General features: G+C 47.1%; 1 protein-coding gene and 1 long non-coding RNA gene across 12 annotated transcripts in view; one reads left to right on the top strand and one right to left on the bottom strand.

Moving 5' to 3' along the window:
• Positions 1–5,145, bottom strand: part of GRB10 (growth factor receptor bound protein 10) — a 203,281-nt gene extending 198,136 nt beyond the window's left edge. For 2 of the 8 annotated variants that reach the window (XM_073008846.1, XM_007981319.3), the window contains exon 1: positions 4,909–5,145. Coding sequence is in view for 1 of the 8 variants with exons in the window: in XM_073008848.1 (XP_072864949.1) it covers positions 4,127–4,209 (83 nt within the window). In the remaining 7 variants the exon portion in view is untranslated. Of the gene's footprint in view, positions 1–4,126; positions 4,293–4,908 lie in introns of those variants that run through there. The other 6 variants (XM_007981315.3, XM_073008845.1, XM_073008843.1 and 3 more) reach the window with 4 other exon arrangements.
• Positions 5,146–5,314: 169 nt separating this feature from the next.
• Positions 5,315–18,588, top strand: LOC103226074 (uncharacterized). 4 transcript variants are annotated; one of them, XR_012090287.1, is made up of 6 exons: positions 5,315–5,506; positions 8,928–9,028; positions 9,844–9,999; positions 15,464–15,593; positions 16,572–16,755; positions 17,103–18,588. It is a non-coding gene; the product is annotated as an uncharacterized lncRNA (long non-coding RNA). The 4 variants fall into 4 exon arrangements; XR_005237184.2 differs by having other exon boundaries at positions 9,844–10,003; XR_012090288.1 differs by having other exon boundaries at positions 9,844–10,003; positions 16,890–18,588.
• Positions 18,589–19,952: the final 1,364 nt, after the last annotated feature.

The following is a 19,952-nucleotide window of genomic DNA, read 5'->3' as shown; positions in this document are numbered from 1 at the left end:
GTTCCTGACCCTTGAATCCCATGTGAAAGGACAAGAGAAGGTAGAAAGTGGGTCTTCATCTGTCCCTCGTGGTCCTCTATTGCTCAGACGTCCCCTCAGAGGTCCCAGAGTGAGACCCCTGACAGCTCACAGACAGGACCAGACAAACAGCAGTCCCCAACGCAGTGCCACCTGCACTGACACAGCACATGAGGATCCCAGCCCCCAACCCCACATTAGCTCCAGTGACCTTAATGACGCAATGATGAGGACCAACACACACCGAAGCACTTTCTGTGCCAACTAGTTTAGGAACCCCATGTTAATAGGCAAGACTGCCGCTGTTCATGCCCAGTTCCATTTACCTAATTCAAAACCTTTCAAGAACTTCAGGGAGAAGTAGGACTGCCCACTAGCACAGCCGTGGATAGAGCTCGGAGCCACATCCCATGGGCACATCAGCCTGACCAGGATAAGCGGTCCACAGTCATTTCAGTCCCAGCTGGGATAAGTGCCTCTGTAAGAGTCCAGACACCAACCGCAGGGTCCTGAAGACAAATGCCACAGGCTCCACAGGCCTGGAGGCCAGAGATCTGTCTCCATACCCAATGCTGCTGCCCATCAGAGCTTGCGCGCTGCAGGGGTCCTCACAACTTTTGCTCCTGGTTGAAGGAAACCAATTTTTGACACCTGCTATTCACTATTATCTGATTCAAATGGTTTGCAGCCAAATGAAGTCTGCAGTACACCAGCTATCTTTGCTCTTAGAATTCTACCTGTGAGGAGTTCAAACTGTCACGCTAAACATAGTCAACAAAAGGATTCTTCGGAGCACTGACTGTGGCTCAAAGAACATTCAGATAAATTCAAACAAGATTTTGTGCAACTAGCATGTACAAAGCACTGGAAGACAAAAATACAAAAGCCAAGTCCCCTTTCTAACCAACCTTATGAATTAATAGCAAGCAGGATGATCAAGTCCACAAACTGCTCTAAGACAAGGCTGACGGCAAAGTGCCTACAGACATAAAGACTGCATGAGCTCTGCACCGTGCCAATCACACACGTCACACCTCATGCTACCTTCCCAACAAGCCGTGGGGATAAACACACCTATGGCTTCCATTTTAACGGATCAGGTTGGTTCACTTGTTCAGACTGGCCAAACTAGCAAGTGGTACAACCAGGAGTCAACTGAGGCAGTATGCCTGGTGGAAACGTCAGTGCTGGCCGCTGCCCTGGTCAAACAGAGCAGAAAAGAAGCGGTATGGTAGGAGGGGTTATTCCTCCCCAGCGCCCATTCTCGGGCTTAACGTTAACAACAAAAAGTCCACCCTATTGCTGGGTCCAGCCCAAATAACAAGCTCCTCAAATCAGGGATCTGAAAAGACAAGAAGAATCTCCCCAAAAATCCATATGTAAAGTAGATGGTTCAAAAATATGAATATCCTAATAAAGGGGAAAAGAAAAAATCTCCTTAGAGTCACTGTATCCTAAAAGCAAAAAAGTCAGAACCACTCATTTCTACCTCTGAGATTATTTTTGATAACCCCAGGAAATGGCTTTTTTCTGTTGCCATCTCAAAGGACAATCACACCATTTTTCAATCCATTATTAAAGAAGAGCCATCAGCCTGCCTTTCCACAAGTAAGCGGGTGGTTTTAAGCTTTGCCTGCTTTTATCTCCCTGCAGCTAACAGGCCCTGTGATCACCAGGAGCCTGGACAAAACTCTCCTGAAGACAAACGTTCAGGAAAGCTCATTCCTCAGAGATCAGTTCAGAAGTGGTCCAGGTTGAGGGTGGGAGTCCAGTGCAAAGGTGTCCCAGCCAAGAGGAAGAAGGAGTGAGAACAGATACAGCTCCCTAAAAGTATGCAGCTAAAATATTCACACAAATTAAATACCAGCCAGTGGCTGAATGGATCAGACCAGTTATACCCCCTAACAGTATGCAAACTCTGAAAGTGGTCCCTAGAACTCCAAAGTACCTGTCTGCCAAGCCTCACCCACCAAGTAGTTGGACAACCTTAATTTCTTCCATAATCTCCCATATTTCTGTACTTCTACAGTTATATAAAAAATAAAATAGCACAGGTTAAAAGTCTCCACTACCAGGAAAAAAAAAAAAAGTTTATTTAAACTTTGAACGACTGATTACTTAAATGAAAGACAAGGCAAATATGTTCTCCTCATGAGCCATGCAATGCCACGTTGGTTTAATAAACTGAGAAACAGACACGGGGATTACGGAGCAAAGGCACAGGCTTCCCCTCCAGGAAGCAGCACCAAAATCCCCTGCAGTTAGCTCTGAGCTCTGACAGGCTGGCAACCTAACCCTAGATACAAGCTCAAATACATTCTACCATCCTGTAGGTTTCTCTTCCCCTTGCAGTTAAGAGTTGGACAGAATTCCAAGGAAATAGGTTCCATTCCTTAAATTATGCCACCTTTAAAGCATTAGGTTTTACCAGATACACCAAGAGTTTCTACAGCTCTAAGATAAAGCTGAAGGCACAACAGATGACTTTGTTCAAGCTGGAGTTTGATTTCTATACATTCTATAGTCTGTACGCAGAGAGATCACCAAAATCAAGTTCTGAGCTAACTCTTCGAGTCTGACTCTGCTCTCTTCTCCTACTGGAGGCTGAGTAGACATAGATATAGCCCTTGAAACTGGGCCAGGGCTGCCCTGGGTCCCAATCCTGGTGGCCATCACCATACAAAGCTCTGGACAAGTAGCTGGCATGAACCTGCCCAGCTCTGGGTTCCTGATCCATAAATGAAAAGCATTTTGAGTGGGCCAACGCTGCGCCAAAAGTGACCAGACAACAGGTAATGTGCAATAGATAACTTTAGGGGTACATAGCTTTTCTATTTTAATTACAGTAAACATAAGTACCACATCAAAACTCATGACTTCATGGATATCAAACTTTCTTCCCAAAATAAATGTGTATTTAAACGTAAAAAGTGAGTGAACTAAAAGGAAACATCTAGAATGCTCTGGTAACATGGCATTAACCTTTAAGTCTGGGAGCCCCCAGACCAGGCAATCATCATTCTCCAAATGTATGACTGGCAGGCTATATATACCTGACCCATGCCACTTCCCTTTCAGACGTGGATGTACTTTTGCAAATAAAACACAAGACTAAAATGATCCAAAGCTTAGGTTCTAGTGACAGCTTTGTCACTTGCTGACAGTATGACCTCGGGCATGCTAATTAACCTCCTGAGCCTTGGTTTTCAGACCTGTAAAATGGGGATCAGGAGGTTGTAGAGGGGATTAAAAGCAACAAGGCTTTTGAAAGTGCCTTGTAAACTGTGAAATGCTACAGAAGTATCAGTCGCTACACTTCTCAGTTACAGGAGCAATGCCTGCTGGGCGTGTAACTCTGTCCTCAAATTCCCTCCCTGTAATCTGGGATTGGCCTGTGTTGCCCTTCTCTTTCAAATGCTCCCAGTAAAACTCAAATATTATGTGCAGTGATCCCAGAGTTTTGATTTTTTAAGAGAAAAACCTAGACATCTAGAATCATTTCTGGAAACATATTTGGTTTTTAGTACTTTTACTTAAAATACTCTCCTAAAAGACACTTCACCGCTGTCACAGCCAGAAGTCCCACTGCTGTAGAAACTCTTGATTCTAACTCTTTCCCTCCTGGAAAGAGAGGAACTCGGGGTCAGCTCGTTAAAATATTGCCAGCATTGTGTTGTAAACCCTAGTCAACTCCGATTGCTGCGCTAACAACATGTGTTCTTGGTAAAACTGCCTGAAACTTTAAATAGACCACCATTTCTGAAACTCGGGGGCTCCAAACGGCTGAATCAGCATTTTCAGAAACAAAGTGTTCTAGGCCTGGCCTTTTAAACAGCAGCAACGAAAAAGTTGTGCAATAACGCATATTTACGCACGAGCGTTCCTTGTTTTGGTCTTCCCCCCGCCCCCCCCCCATCTCTTGAATGAAAGAAACGGCACCAAGTTTGCAAGAAAATATTCTTTCAAACGCATTGTAAAGATCCAGGACCGTGTAAAAATCACCTGTGGCTCTCTTACATTACCAACGTTTCGGTGAAAGCAAACCATAAAAAGTTCGCGTTACTTCCAATCCCTAGAAAAGATGCACACAATAAAAAGTAAAGGATACCCTAATTTCCATAACGCACATGCTCCAGGGCAGTCGTCAGGCAGGCGTTTGGAGAGGCAATCAGCAAAGGCGGAGAGTTGCATCAGAAATTTCCTTCTGCAAACGGTACCGCTCTTATCACATTTCCACGGCTGGCGGGCGGCTAATCCGCGAGCCCTCAACTTGGTGTTAGGCCCCAGCGGCGGGTAACGGGTCACCAGCAGAACCCCCTCCCCCAAAAAAAAGGTCCTCCGTCCGAAGCTGGGCCGGCTTGGGACTTGGGAGTGTCTGGCACCACTGTCCTGGACGCCCGGGCGCGCGCGCCGCCGTCCCGCCGCGCAGCCGGAGCACCCGGGGCTGCATGGACGCCTGGGCGCCCACCCTCGAAGGCGACGGCCCCCAGGAGCGCGGCCTTGACCGCAGCCCCCGCCACAGCCCGCGAGCCGCCGGCGTCTGACAAGATGGTTCAAGAATGCACCGCTTGGGCTCCACACCTCCCCCCAGGGGTCGGGAACGCAGCGGGGAGAGCCCGGCGGGGCGCCCGGCTGCCTCCGCCTCCGCCGCGCGCCCGCAGCCCCAGTCCCGCCTCCGAGCGCCGCCTGCTGCGGGCCCGGGGCGCCGGAGCCCCCGGCCCGGAGGCGACGCCCTTCCGCCCTCCGCGCCTCCGCGGGGCCCGGCGTCCCGGCCGCGGCCGCCCAGGGCTCAGACAATGACGGCGCGGGGACCCGCCTGGCCGTCCCGGGCCCCGCGGGGACGCCGACCACAAAGTAACTTGCCGCCGCGCTCCCCGCCCAACTCCGTACCTGCCGCGCGCGGCTCCCCGCCGCCTCCGCGTGGCTGCCGGAGACACTCGGCGCGACCGGCGGCGGGCGCGGGTCCCCACGGGGCGAGGGCGGCGCGCAAGACTGTCCCGGGCGCCCCGTGCCGCCTGCGCTGCCGCCACCCGGGGGCTGCGCGGAAACTTTGGGCTCCAACGGGTCTCCGAGCGCCGAACCCACCGGGCCGCAGCTCGTTTCCCTCTCTGCCTCCTCCCGGCCTCCCCACCCCCTCGATGGGCTTTAAACTCGCCCGGCCCCGCCCGCCCTCCCCGCCTCTGCCGCCGCCGCCTCCGCCTCCGCCTCCTCCCCCGGCCACTTTTCCTGCTCCTCCTCCCGCCGCCACCGCCCGGACCGCTCGGCGGCCGCCAGCGCGGGAGGAGCCGGGGCCTGGGCGCAGGGCGTGGCGCGGGGGCGCGGGCCGGGCGGCCGGGGGGCCAGACGCTCCCGGAGGCTTTTGCCCCGGGCTACTGAGCTGGGCCCCTCCTCCTGCTCTCCTCGGGACTCGGGCGCGGGACCACGACCGCCGCGGCTCAGGCGGCTTCACCGGTGAAAGACAAATTGGACCTGTCCCGAAAGACAATTTGTAAGCGAACTATTTGAAACGCACAAAGTAGTAACTGCGCAGTCCAGATCCTTTATCCTGGGCGCAGCAGGACGGGACGGAAGAGCTGGGGCTGCCCGGACTATGTCGTGGGCTGAAGGGAACCGGCCTGGAAAAAGGAAACCTGGGTTTGCTCACTGCCAGCCAGGTCTGGGGCCTCACCTCTCTGAGCCTCAGTTTGCCGCATCTGCGTATAAGTATCGGAGTGCGGGTGGAGTGAGAGGCCCTTCATTTTTTCTTAATGCTGCCGAGCCTGGTGTCCTTATCTTTACGATGGGCTAGTAACGCCCGCCTGAGGTTGAGGGTTGGTGTCCTGGGGATTAAATGAGGTCATACTGGGAACATAAAGTGACTGCGAAAAATACTCCCCTCGCCCCCAATTGACGGAAGCCATTGTCATTAGTGTGATTCTTAATATCTCTACCGAGTCAAAACTATAATGCACATAGCATAACGATAATTATATCTTTTCCTGGGTCTTGGTGTTCGAAACGCAGCTACAACGATATCTTGCCTTCATAGAGCATGCACTTTGTTCAAAACCTTCATGAATCCTTGCATGTAACCCCCACTGTGGCCCTCTAGGTCGTTACTGTTAGAGTTCCACTGTATGGACTGGGAAACTGAATCTTGGAGAGGTTAAGTAACTTGCTGAAGGTCAAGTAGCTGGTAAGTGCAGAGCAAGGATTGGAAGCCATGTACAGTATTGTGCCAAAGCCCCTTGTGGGTACCTTTTTATAGCTCCTGCTTCTAGCAGGAGTTATTCCACCTTAGACAGATGTTACTCATGGAAAGGTCATCCTTCCCTGTAACTGAAACAGACCTCCCTAAAATTTTTGCCTATTGGTCCAAGGTCAGAAACACATAAGATGAAAATCAAGAGAGGATGATGTCAAAGGATTTTAGATTCCTAGAAGAAAGGAACACAGAGGACTCCCGTTGCAGACAAAGGACTCAAAAGAAAATTAAAGAGAGAAAACTCAGTTTGAGCCAACTTCTCACAAACGCATCAGCTTTGAACCTTCTAGCTTTTGCTGAAGGTCCAATCAGCAATCCATGCCTACACCAGTCAGATAGCCCGATAGGCAAGGAGGTTTTAATAGAGGTTTCAAAAGTTCCTTGATACATGGACATAATGTTCTTTCAGAATCACTTATGGGTAAATTCCATACACCATGGCCCCTTCACCCCTAAATACACTGATGTGTCTTTCCTAAGAATAGAGATACTATTGTACATAACCACAATAGTCACCAAATTCGTAAATTTATATTGATAAAAATACTTGTATCCAATCTAGGTCCATATTCCGGTTTAGCCAGTTGATCCAACGATGTCTTCCATAGTATTTCTTTCTCTTTGTTATAAGATCTGCTATTGAGGTCTAGAGTCAGGTATTGCATTTAGTTGTCTCAAAATGTATGGGTTTTCAGACATTACTATTCACAGAGAAGTGATCAAGATAAATGTCCTCAAGTGTTTTCCTGCTGGCATAGGTCTCTAGAATTCCTAGGACAGGCCCTCATTCCCTACATTTCCTGGCTCTCTGTAGACATCAGTGGGCAGAACCCATTCAGGGCCACTTTCTGATGCAAGTTCATGAACTTGTCACTCTTGTGGCTGCAGAAGCTGCAGCTGTCCTCTGTGCAGTGATCCTGGATGAGCCAATCCTGTATACAGATTGTATCTTATAGCCTTCCCTTCCCCCAAACTCCAAATGCCCCTGCCCACACACTATGCTCCCTCTCAACAGGGTGGCAGCCACAGTGGAATCTAGCCATGCAGCCTATATGTTATCCTGGAGAGCGCAGCCTACTGGGCAAGGCAGGGAGGCTTGTAGTTCAAGCACTTCCCCAAGGGGAAACATATAAGCTAGAATTAGGTGTCAGGACACAGGATTCCGTGATAGTGAGAAATTCAATTATCTAAACATGAGCTAGAAGGCTCCTTCAGCTGAAAGGAGAGAATCTGATAGACTCTAATTTTTAATTAGTAATGAATTGATTAACATCTGTCTTCCCCTGTTGACTGTAAGCATGGTGACTGTGGCAACTGTGTGCCCCTTCACTAGTGTCCTTCCAGCAGGGGGAGTGCCTGGGACAGAGAGGGCACTAAGTAAATTGTCATTACTGGGGAATAGTGTCCTGTGAATTAATTTCTCAGGAGCCTCTGAGACCTGGGCACTGCCTCAAACATTGCCAGTAACCTTGGCAAAGGGAAAGTAGGGTGAATGGCACCCTGACAGCTAACTGCTTTGAGCAGCAATGGCCCTCGCCTCTGCTCTCATGAGCCACTGCTAGTCTCACAGCCCGGCCACCATCCCATGTGGCCCATGCGAACATGCGAGCACGTGTCTGGAAGTAGCCGCCTGCCCACCCCTGCAAAGGGCAGGGGGTAGCGCATAGTAATAATATAATCATAGCGCCTGCCCCAGAATACCTGAGGAGCCTGCTTGTGCTACAGATCCCTGGGCCCACCCAAGCCCTGGAGAGTTCACACCTCCAGGGTTGATCTGCATTTCTTTCTCTTTTTTTTTGAGGTAGAATCTCGCTCTGTCGCCCAGGCTGGAGTGCAGTGGAGCGATCTCAGCTCACTGCAAGCTCCGCCTCCCAGGTTCATGTCATTCTCCTGCCTCAGCCTCCTGAGTAGCTGGGACTACAGGTGCCCACCACCACGCCCGGCTAATTGTTTTGTATTGTTTTAGTAGAGACTGGGTTTCACCATGTTAGCCGGGATGATCTCGATCTCCTGACCTCATGATCCACCTGCCTCGGCCTCCCAAAGTCCTGGGATTACAAGCGTGAGCCGCTGTGCTAGGCCCATTTTTAATAGACTCCTGCATGATCTACATGCACACCAGTATTCCAAACCTAAACGAGAGGAACAGGCCACCCTGGAGTTGAGGTGGGGAGCCTGACGGCATTCAAGGAAGGCTTCCCAGTGGTTGCCCCCATGGAACCCTGGAACATCAAAGATGGTAAGTTAGGCAAAGAGAACTAAAGAAAAGGCCTTTGGGATTGAGGGACAGGCGTGTTTCTCAGACCAAACCGGTGAAAGACCTTGGCTCCCTCAGGGCGCAGTACCAAGTAGTTACATTTAGTCACAGAATGTTGCTGCTGGGTCTAGGGTTAGAGTTTTGACAAGACACCAAGCTGGAGGGGTAAGAAGGGACTTATTTGTCAGATTTATATTTAACCGTTTATACGTATTCGTCAAGCATAGGCTTATTCATATATAGTGATGAGAGCCCCAGATCTGTCTGTTATGGGGCCTACCAGCACAGTGCCTCCCAGCTAGCTCTGCTCTGTCTAGAGGTTCCCCACAACCCTGGTTTTCCTTGATTCCTAAGTACCAATTAAATTGGTCAAGGATGACACTTGGCCCAAAGATTCCCATTCTGTAGGTAGGTTGGCCAGTGGGCGGAAGGATGACCCAACCAATCAGAAGCCTGCACCTGGGATTCTGAACCTGAAGTACTGGTGGGATCTGCACAATGGAGACCAGGTGAGGAACAGCTAGTTGGGCTCAGCATAAGGATGATGTGAAGTACAAAGACCCAAATAGATGCCTTCGTGCCTCCTGTCTGTCTGAACCCAGGCTGGTACAGCTATTGTTTTGAACGTCCATAAAGTTCCATTTTCCGTTGTTTGTTTTGTTTTGATTTTGGTGGGGGATTGAGGGCTGTAGGGACAGAGTCTGGCACTGTCGCCTAGGCTAGAGTGCAGTGACGCAATCTCAGCTCACTGCAACCTCCACCTCCCAGGTTCAAGCAATTCTCATGTCTCAGTCTCCCGAGTAGCTGGGATTACAGGCATGCGCCACTATGCCCGGCTAATTTTTTATATTTGTAGTACAGACAGAGTTTCACCATGTTGGCCAGGCTGGTCTTGAACTCCTAACCTCAGGTGATCCACCTGCCTCAGCCTCCCAGAGTGCTGGGATTACAAGTGTGAGTCGCCGCACCTGGCCCCATTTTCCTTATATTGTCTTAATATCAACTCTTCTTTTCTGAAGTTGATTGGATCAAAATGTCTTTATAACCAGAGCAGAGGCTCACAGAAGCGTGTTTGTTCAGGCTGCTTACTTAGGTATAATTTGCTGACCAGAAAATTTATCCTTTTTTAATGTGCATTTTGTGGAGTTTGGAAAGGTATATAGTTGTGGAACCAGTAAAGACATTAATACAAAGAGTTTTGACCCCAAAAAGTTTTCTCATGCTCCTTGTCAGTCCCCCTCCCTACTCCAGGCAACTGATCCTCTCCCATTTCTTAGGTTTTGCTTTCCTTTTATCTTTTTTTTTTTTTTTTTTTTTTTTGTAGAGGTGGGGATCTCCCTGTGTTACCCAGGCTATTCTTGAACTCTCGGCCTCAAAGCAATCCTCCCTGCTCAGCCTCCCAAAGTACTGGGATTCCAGGTGTGAGTCACCACACCCAGCCGTGTTGCTCTCAAGATTGTCATCTGAATGGAATCACACAGTAGGTAACTTGGCGTAATGCGCTTGTGAATCATCCATGTTTAGTGACTAGATAGCATGATACTTTAATTAGGGTAGGTGTACATCCACTTGTTCAGCCATTCTCTGGATGGCGAAAATTTAGGCTAGTACCAGTTTTGGGCAATTATGAATAAAACTGCTGTGAGTATTTGGGTAAAAGTTTTTCTGGAAATGTAAGTTTTCATTCCTCTTGGGTAAATAAAGAGAGACTGCTGGGTCATATCTCGGTATATGTTTACCAGGAACTGCCAAACTATTTTCAAAGTGAGTATAGTATTTGTGTCTGCACCAAAAATGTATAAGTGTTCCAATTGCTCTACATCTTGCCCCACACTTGCTGTTGTTGGTCTTTTTCATTTCTGCCCCATATTGTGGGGCAGCTTCTAATATTGTGTGGTATCTCATTCTGATTTTAATTTGCATTTCCTTCATGGCTAATAATGTTGAGCACTTCTTCATGTGCTTATTTACTGTGCATATACAGTGTTTTGTAAAGTGTCTATTCAAATCATGTGCCCGTCTTTTTTTTTTTTTTTTCTTATCATTGAGTTCTGAGAGTTATTTATATGTTCTGAATATCAATCCTTTAGTAGAGATGTGTTTTGCAAGTATTTTCTCCCATTCTTTTCATTTTTTATATGGTGCCTTTCAAACAGCAGAAGTTTTTTGTTTTGTGAGTTAAATTATCAATTTGTCCTTTCCTGGATTGTTTTTTGTGTCCTATCTAAGAAATTCTTGCCTAGACCAACACTGCAGTGACTTTCTTTTATGTTTTCTTCCAGAAGTTGTATAGTTTTGGCTCTTGTATTTAGAGATATAATTCAATTGTAATTCATTTTTGTAGACCATGTGAAACAAGGGTGAAGGTTCTTTTTTGTGGCATACGGATGTCTGCTTGTCCCACTGGGTGATTTGAAGTCATTAGGTGATCCCAGTTTTGTTTTAGAAGCTCCATCCAGCTACAGTGGAGCCAACAGACCATTTGGGAGACTGGTAGATGAGGATGATGTTGGGCTGTGATAGAGGGGATGGACAATAATGAACAGATTGGGGTGAGTATAGGACATATGTACCACAGCAAATCTCTGCCCTTCTGGTGGCCCTGGGCTTAGATGAGACTATGGCAGTGAGCATAGTGCCTGGCACAGAGCGGGGAGGCACAGCGCAGGGAGAGCACATGGCCATGTTGCTGCTGGAAGATCCCACCATGTAGCAAGCTCAGCGCCCTCCCCTGGGGAACTCTTTCTGAGACGTCTCCATCTTAGTTGAAACAACACTGCACCCATTAGGATGCTTTGGGCTGCAGGGAACAGAGCAGAGCTTACCAACCTTGTCCAGGACTTCTGTCCACATCATTCTCAGGGCCGTGGCTTTGCCTAATGCTTGCCCCGGTAGTGTCAAGATCACAATGCAGATGCAGTTCCAGGCATCAGTTCCCCTGATAACTGTGTCCAAGGGCACAAAGGGGACATTCTCCTCCCTTGCCTCATGCCAGAATCCACTAGGAGATTTCTTGTCACATTTCGGGATCTAGAACATGGTCTCAGGCCAGTGCCCCAGCAGGAAGGAAGGTGAAAATGTGAGCATCGCGCATCTTTAACTTCCATATTGTGAGGGCAGCTTCTACCAGCAAGAAAGAAGGATCCGGGATGGGGTTGGCTGGTAAATGGACCACCAAAAGGACATGGCCAATAGCAGATGGCCTTTTTGGCAATGAAGAGCTGAGAGCCCCTCTAGTTTAGAAGGAGCTTCCTAAATAAATGCAGCGTGGGAATTAGGATCCTAGGAATGACATGCAATTCTAAATCCCTAGGCATCCAAACCTAGTTATATCTCTAAAACATGAGCTCCTTTCCAGCCACTTAAAAAAAAAGTCATTCCAGCACCTTAACCCCATTAGAAGTTAATTAACCATGAATGTAGCACAAACTTTACTTAATAAAATATATCTCCATCCCAATACATTTCATGATTTTAATAACCAAAGTTCCAGAGCTAGTAGGAGAGTCCAAAATAAGAACAAAAATTTTTAATTGGTAAAAATTATTTAGAACTACTGGGGATTTAGTATTAGCATAACCTGCACGGTATGTGAGGGCAAGTGAATGTATGTTTTTGAGACAGCACCTTACAGTTAATATGTAAGATGTTAAAGCCAGAAGCTGCTTCAGTTAGTCAGCATACATTCTTTAAGAGGATTAATCTGCCTGCATGAGGTACGAGACTACACAGAAAATAGAACAGCTAATCCTGGAGATGAACCTGATAAAGAGATCCCACAATTGGTACTTACAGCAATGAGGAACCCTATCCAGGTGGAGGGCGATCACGTGAGTGTTTGCATTCACTTTGGGCTTGTACTTCTGTTAGCCAAGTCTGGATGTTCATTTGCACAGGAGAGAACTATATTTTACAATAATTTGCAGAGTGTCCTTCTCATTCATGTATATGTAAATATAGCCCAGGGTCATTTTTTAGGACTCATCAGATTTAAAGATCGAGTGACTGTATGTGACAGATTTTTCCAGGAGAAACTCAGTATTTTTTCTTCTTCTTCCCTTAGTTATTATCTTCTCCCCTTCTCCTCCCTCTTCATTCTCAAAACAAGCACCATCTCTAAGTGCCTGCTTCAGCATAAACAGGTGATATATATTTAATGTGTACCTTACATTATATACTGTACCAGGCACTTTATATACATATTTCAGTTAATCTTCATAATAAATTTGAGGCAAATATTGTTTTCTCAGTTTGATAGTTGAGGAAGCAGACTCAGGGAAGCTACATGGCTTCTCAAGGTCACTTAACAAATCAAAGGCAGGGCTGGCATTTGAAGCCCCCTTTGTCTGACTCCCAGTCCCTTCTACCTTCTTCCCGCTATTCCTGGCTGTCTCTACTGTCATTTCTTGTCATTTGATTATTTTTCATGTAACCAGTTATTTAAATGTATGACCTAATGGGATGTCTTTTGTGCAAAAGTCTGCAATTAGATTTCAGTATCATAAAGTTCTCCCTCTTTAGGAAAGGTGTTCTCGTTTATTTTTGGATCCTAAAATGTGATCTCATTTCTATTTAAGCATGTGTCCCTGAATCCAAGGTGGAGGAAGGGGAGGGTCATGGGAGGAAGATATTAAAGTCTTTTATTTATTCAAGTTAGGGATTTTAACCTCACACCTACCCACCCCTCCTTATCCTCCTACTGTTAGGGAGTTTGACTTACTTGGCTCTGATGCTAGCTTGGGAATTCTGACCTCCTGGAGACCAGAGACACAGGATGGGTATGGCACCATGACAGATGGCTCCAGAAATGGGTGGTGTGAAGAGCCAACCCTAGAGTGGGTGGAGCTGGGTCAGTGACAATGCAGTCAGGCAAAATATCCAAAAAGTGCAAAAGCAGTAGATGTCCTACAGATGAGTGACCCTCATGGTGATGAGACACCTGGTGGACAGAAGGAGCTAGCAAGGTCTGCTCATAGATGGAAGTCCAATGGCAGATATTCAGTCCCTGGGAAAGAACAAGATAGGGCTTCCATCCAGCAGGAAGTGAGTTAGGAGATCAAGACTGTTGACAGTAAAAGGTGGCACCCCACTGCTAGAACTAGGAAACAAGTCTGTAGAGGACCTGAGTCCCCAATCACCCCTGTGACACTCCTTCAGTATTCCTTCAGGAGAGGAATGCCAGTGTCTGCAGGGAATCTTTGAAGGAGGAGAGGAGGAATAAGGGGGAAGGAAGTAATGCAACTCAGAAAGCCTGTACTAGGCCAGGTGTGGTGGCTCACGCCTGTAATCCCAGCATTTGAGGAGGCTGAGGTGGGTGGATCACTTGAGGTCAGGAGTTCAAGATCAGCCAGGCCAACATGGCGAAATCCTGTCTCTGCTAAAAATACAAAAATTAGCTGGGCATGGTGGCAGACGCCTGTAATCCCAGCTACGCGGGAGGCTGAGATACAAGAATTGCTTGAACCCAGGAGGCAGAGGCTGCAGTGAGCCGAGATAGCACCCCTGCACTCCAGCCTGGGCAACAGAGTGAGAGTCCGTCTCGAAAAGAAAAGAAGAGAAGAGAAAGGAGGGGAGGGGAGGGGAGGGGAAGGGAGGGGAGGGGAGGAGAGCCTATTCTAAAGACCATCAGTGATAACTCATTCAGTTAACAGACACCGATTAAATGCTGACTACCTGCAGCATTGCAGGTGGGTGCAAAGCAGTCCAGAGGCAGTCAAGATGTTGGCATTGATGACCTTACAAACGTTTCTGCAACAGGACACTGAGAGGCTGAGACAGACTCTTTGGAGGGCTATACGATGACGAGGGCAGATGTATTCCAGAAAGAGTCTTCCCAGGGAGGGATGCGCAGACTTTCCAAACTGCCCAGGGGCCCTAAGTGTCTGAGTCGTCAAGAGTCCAGGGTCCCAGCTGGGGCTCTGAGAGACTAGTCGGTGAGGACAGCAGTTAGCAGCTGCTCTGTCTCTCAGCGCCTCCATGTCTGCATATCTCAAAAACTCCATGAGGACTCTTTGTATAGAGGCCATCACCCGTGGAGGAAGTTCGTCACAATGCCCTAGTAGAGCATTCAGCTGGGGGCTCCACATTCATTCAGTTCTAGTTAAGGACATATGTTTTGGAACCAGGAATTTGACCTGGGTTCAAATTCTAACTTTGCTTCTTGTTAGTTGTGGCATTGTGGATAAATTACACAAACTCTGTAACTCAACTTCCTCAGCTATAGTCAGGATGATAATTCTTACCTAATAGTGTTTAGTGGATTTTTATATCTTACTTTTGTCCGTAATGAGTTAAAATTCAATGCAACATAATAAACCACCCCAAATAGAGTGGCATAAAACAAACACCATTTTATTTTGTTTGCACAACTATGAGTCAGTAAGTCAGGCATGGCACAGCGAGAACAGCCAGCTTGCCTCTTCTCTACCATGCCTAGCAATCAGAGTCATCTGTCCGTGTGTCCCAGAGATATAGTGGTTGGCCTAGGAATGGGCCTGGGAATCAACTCAGGCCAAAGAAGAGTGAGGGGGAGGAAGTTTACTGGGGGTGTCTAGAAAAGGAGTTTCCTTTCCTTTCTTATGTAGGACACGAGCTATGAATGAGAAAGCGTGGAACCTCAGGTGCACTGGCCACCTCCCTGGCTCTAAGGAGAGTCCACTAAGGAGAAAGCTGACCCTGTGGGCTTCAACATAGGGGAACAGAGGACACATGGGCATCTGAGGTCATCACAGACCATCCCACCCTGGACTTCACATTCTGAGAGTCAATAAACATCCTTACTGTTTTTTGTTTTTTGTTGTTTTGAGACAGGGTCTTGCTGTGTTGCCCAGGCTGTTCTTGAACTCCTAGTATCAAGCAATCCTCCCACCTCAGCCCCCTGAGTAACTGAGACTACAGATACATGCCCTGACACCTGGCTCACGGACTATTGCTTTTACTTGCAGCTCAAAGCGTCATGACTAATATAATTGTTCACTATGATAACATGTGGTAACCACCCTATAAAGAGGAGCAGTGTCATGGAGTCGCCTTTCTGCACAGAAGCCTCTGTTCCTTTTGCTATCACAGCACCAGGTATACCAATGTTCATGAATAAGGCAGGGCTGCTTGGTTATTTAACGTACTCTTTTCTAGGGAGGAAGTGTCCCCAGCCAGGGAAGGCGCATCAGGAAGCCACAAACTCTGAGTGGGGGCTGGAAAAGGGTGCAAATCCTCCACTGAGACTGTGGACCACTCACCCTACCCTATAGTTCCCACCAGAGACTCTGGCCCGAAACAGCATGGGTGTTTTGGAAGGTGCACTTACCATTCTGCTCTGCTCTATTTGTGTTGTTTTGGAAAAAAACCTCTACATCTACACAGTAACACTTTGCTTTCCAAAGCATTTTAGGGAACAGGGTTATCCTAATTCATTCCTAGCATCTTAATGAATTGTTTAAGGTCTTAAGCAGAACTCTCCAACACTTGATGCCAAAATGCCCCCACAGACCCCAAAAGAGACACTACTCAGGGACTCCCCCGCAACCCCAGAATCAGAGCTATCACTGAATGCTCAAGTTAGGGTCTTTTGGGAATATGTCATGAAGCACAGTCATTCTTCCAGAAGGGCTACTGAGAAATCCTATCACAGTAGAGAGGACAGATTTAGGAGTCAATACAGCCACACCCCTTACTTGCCATGCATCATAGACTGGCTACCCAATGACTCCAAGCTTCAGTATTCTCGGGTATCTTGCAGGGACCATCTACTGTGGGCAAAATCAACTAGACCATGGGTCTGAAGTGCCTAGCAAGATAGCGGCTCATGGTAAGACTCAGTCAGTAGGGGTTATACTTCCTTCCTCACCTGGAGGAACTTAGTAGTATCTGGAGTAGGTTCAGTTCCTGCTCAACCACTGGTGAGACCCCCATTCTGCCTCCTTTCCTCATCTGTAAGATGGGGAAATAACAGCACATACTCCGTAGGGTGGCTTCTTAGGATTAAATTTGTATGTATGTAATGGAATGATCTGTGGTGCCACCAGCAATTAACTCTGGGGACCATCCCTCCAGGTGAGCCATAAATATATGCTCGGGATCCTCCTGACTCCCAGGCCTATGGTTCTTCAGGCTCATCCTGCCAGGAGAATGGCCTGATCGGGGATGGCCTTCAGTTACTTTCTTCTTTGGGAAAGAAGAGACTCAGAATGACAGTCCAGTCAGTCGGATGGCAGTGTCCAAGGAATGAACCACCTAGGTAGGTACTCTGCGCATGGGACAAGACGTCCTGTGCCTGTTCCCACCCTGATATGTTGACAGGTCCTTTGAAGGGCTGGGCAGGGCTGCCTGCAAGGTGAGTTTTGAGCTGGGCACCCTAATCTCACCTGACAGGGACTCACCACACATACCCTCTGGGCCACCATTCAGCCCTTGTGGCATCATCCAGCTAGAGCCAAATGGAGGAACTCGACTTTGGTGGATATACACCAAAGAAAGAGAAAGAGGAAGCAAGGCTGCCTGGCACTGAGCATCTCATTTTATAGCCATCTGTGAAAGAAGAGCTATCATTTAATTTAAATTTCCCTTATATTCACAACTTTACAGGAAGAGTTAAAAATACAATCCTAAACCAAAAGAACAAAACTGGAGGCATCACGCTACCTGACTTCAAACTATACTACAAGGCTACAGTATCCAAAACAGCATGGTACTGGTACCAAAACAGACATACAGACCAATGGAACAGAACAGAGCCCTCAGAAATAATACCACACATCTACAGTCATCTGACCTTTGACAAACCTGACAAAAACAAGAAATGGGGAAAGTATTCCCTATTTAATAAATGGTGCTAGGAAAATTGGCTAGCCATTAAGTAGAAAGCTGAAACTGGATCCTTTCCTTACTCCTTATACGAAAATTAATTCAAGATGGATTAGAGACTTAAATGTTAGACCTAAAACCATAAAAACCCTAGAAGAAAACCTAGGTAATACCATTCAAGACATAGGCATGGGCAAGGACTTCATGTATAAAACACCAAAAGCAACGACAACAAAAGCCAAAATACACAAATGGGATCAAATTAAAGAGCTTCTGCACAGCAAAAGAAACTACCATCATAGTGAACAGGCAACCTACAGAATGGGAGAAAATTTTTGCAATCTACTCATCTGACAAAGGGCTAATATCCAGAACCTACAAAGAATTCAAACAAATTTACAAGAAAAAACAACCCCATCAAAAAGTGGGCAGAGGATATGAACAGACAGTTCTCAAAAGAAGACATTCATACAGCCAACAGACACATGAAAAAATGCTCATCATCACTCGCCATCAGAGAAATGCAAATCAAAACCACAATGAGATACCATCTCACGCCAGTTAGAATGGCAGTCATTAAAAAGTCAGGAAACAACAGGTGCTGGAGAGGATGTGGAGAAATAGGAACACTTTTACACTGTTGGTGGGACTGTAAACTAGTTCAACCATTGTGGGAAACAGTGTGGCAATTCCTCAAGGATCTAGAACTAGAAATACCATTTGACCCAGCCATCCCATTACTGGGTATATACCCAAAGGATTATAAATCATGCTGCTATAAAGACACGTGCACATGTATGTTTATTGCAGCACTATTCACAATAGCAGAGACTTGGAATCAACCCAAATGTCCATCAGTGACAGACAGACTGGATTAAGAAAATGTGGCACATATACACCATGGAATACTATGCAGCCATAAAAAAGGATGAGTTCATGTCCTTTGTAGGGACATGGATGCAGCTGGAAACCATCATTCTCAGCAGACTGTCACAAGAACAGAAAACCAAACACCGCATGTTCTCACTCATAGGTGGGAATTGAACAATGAGATCACTTGGACACAGGAAGGAGAACATCACACACCGGGGCCTATTGTGGGGAGGGGGGAAGGTGGAGGGATAGCATTAGGAGATATACCTAATGTAAATGATGAGTTAATGGGTACAGCACACAAACATGGCACATGTATACATATGTAACAAACCTGCATGTTGTGCACATGTACCCTGGAACTTAAAGTATAATAATAATAATAAAAAATACATGAAATGTCAACTCTTTGGATGACCTTTTGCCACTTCCCAATAGATATGATGTACATGTTTCCATCTCAACAGCCAAAAATGAGTTTCGCATTCTGTTTTGATTTCAGCTGCCTCCAGGCACCCCTTTCTATGAATCGACACCCTCCAAGTGCATGTCTGTGGGGCACTTGGCCCCTTTCCAGTTTTTGGCTGCTATGAATAGCACCGCAAGAAACACCCTTGGAGGAGCCACTTTTTTTTTTTCAAATCCTTTACATATCTCACTAGAACATTGCTGTTTCCTTTTCTTCTTTTATTAGAGTTGAGGAAGAAAGGACTTATTCCAGCTACCTGAACAGAAAGAGCTCATTAAGAGGAATTTTTCTGGGGGGACAGGCAGCAGCTGTTCTGGGGGGTCGCTGTTGTCAGATTCCATAGTCCATATTCCTCAACTGGCTGTCTCCTTAGTCTAAGTCAGATTTCACACAAGGCCAGGACACAGGTAGGGCCTACAATGGGGCAGGAGGGCTGTGTCATGAACCAAATTTAGTTGACAGTCGACCCTTTAGCCACACAGGTTTGAACTGGGTGGGTCCACTTAAGCATGGGTTTTCATCCTCCTCTGCCACTGCTGAGGCACTAAGAACAACCCCCCTTCTTCCTCAGCCTTAAGGTGAAGATGAAGCTGAAGACCTTTATGATGATCCGCTTCCACTTATTGAAGAGTAAATACATTTTCTCTTGTTTATAAGTTTTATAGTAACATTTTCTTTTCTCTAACTTTAAATTTTTTTTTTTTTTTTTTTTTTTTTTTTTTTTTTTTTTGAGAGGGAGTCTCGCTCTGTCGCCCAGGCTGGAGTGCAGTGGCCGGATCTCAGCTCACTGCAAGCTCCGCCTCCCAGGTTCTCGCCATTCTCCTGCCTCAGCCTCCCGAGTAGCTGGGACTACAGGCGCCCGCCATCACGCCCGGCTAGTTTTTTGTATTTTTTAGTAGAGACGGGGTTTCACCGGGTTAGCCAGGATGGTTTCGATCTCCTGACCTCGTGATCCGCCCGTCTCAGCCTCCCAAAGTGCTGGGATTACAGGCTTGAGCCACCGCGCCCTGCCTAAATTTTTTTTATTTATTTTTTGAGATGGAGTCTCACTCTGTTGCCCAGGCTGGAGTGCAGTGGCGCGATCTCGGTTCACTGCAACCTCCGCCTCCTGGGTTCAAGCAATTCTCCTGTCTCAGCCTCCCGAGTAGCTGGGATGACAGGCATGCAACACCATATCTGGCTAATATTTGTATTTTTAGCAGAGACGGGGTTTCACCATGTTGGCCAGGCTGGTCTCGAACTCCTGACCTCAGGTGATCCAGCCCGGCCTCCCAAAGTGCTGGGATTAC

This window comes from Chlorocebus sabaeus, chromosome 21 (genome assembly GCF_047675955.1).
Source record: "Chlorocebus sabaeus isolate Y175 chromosome 21, mChlSab1.0.hap1, whole genome shotgun sequence".
NCBI classification, from domain to species: domain Eukaryota; kingdom Metazoa; phylum Chordata; class Mammalia; order Primates; family Cercopithecidae; genus Chlorocebus; species Chlorocebus sabaeus.
This window is presented reverse-complemented; position numbering and strand designations above follow the sequence as displayed.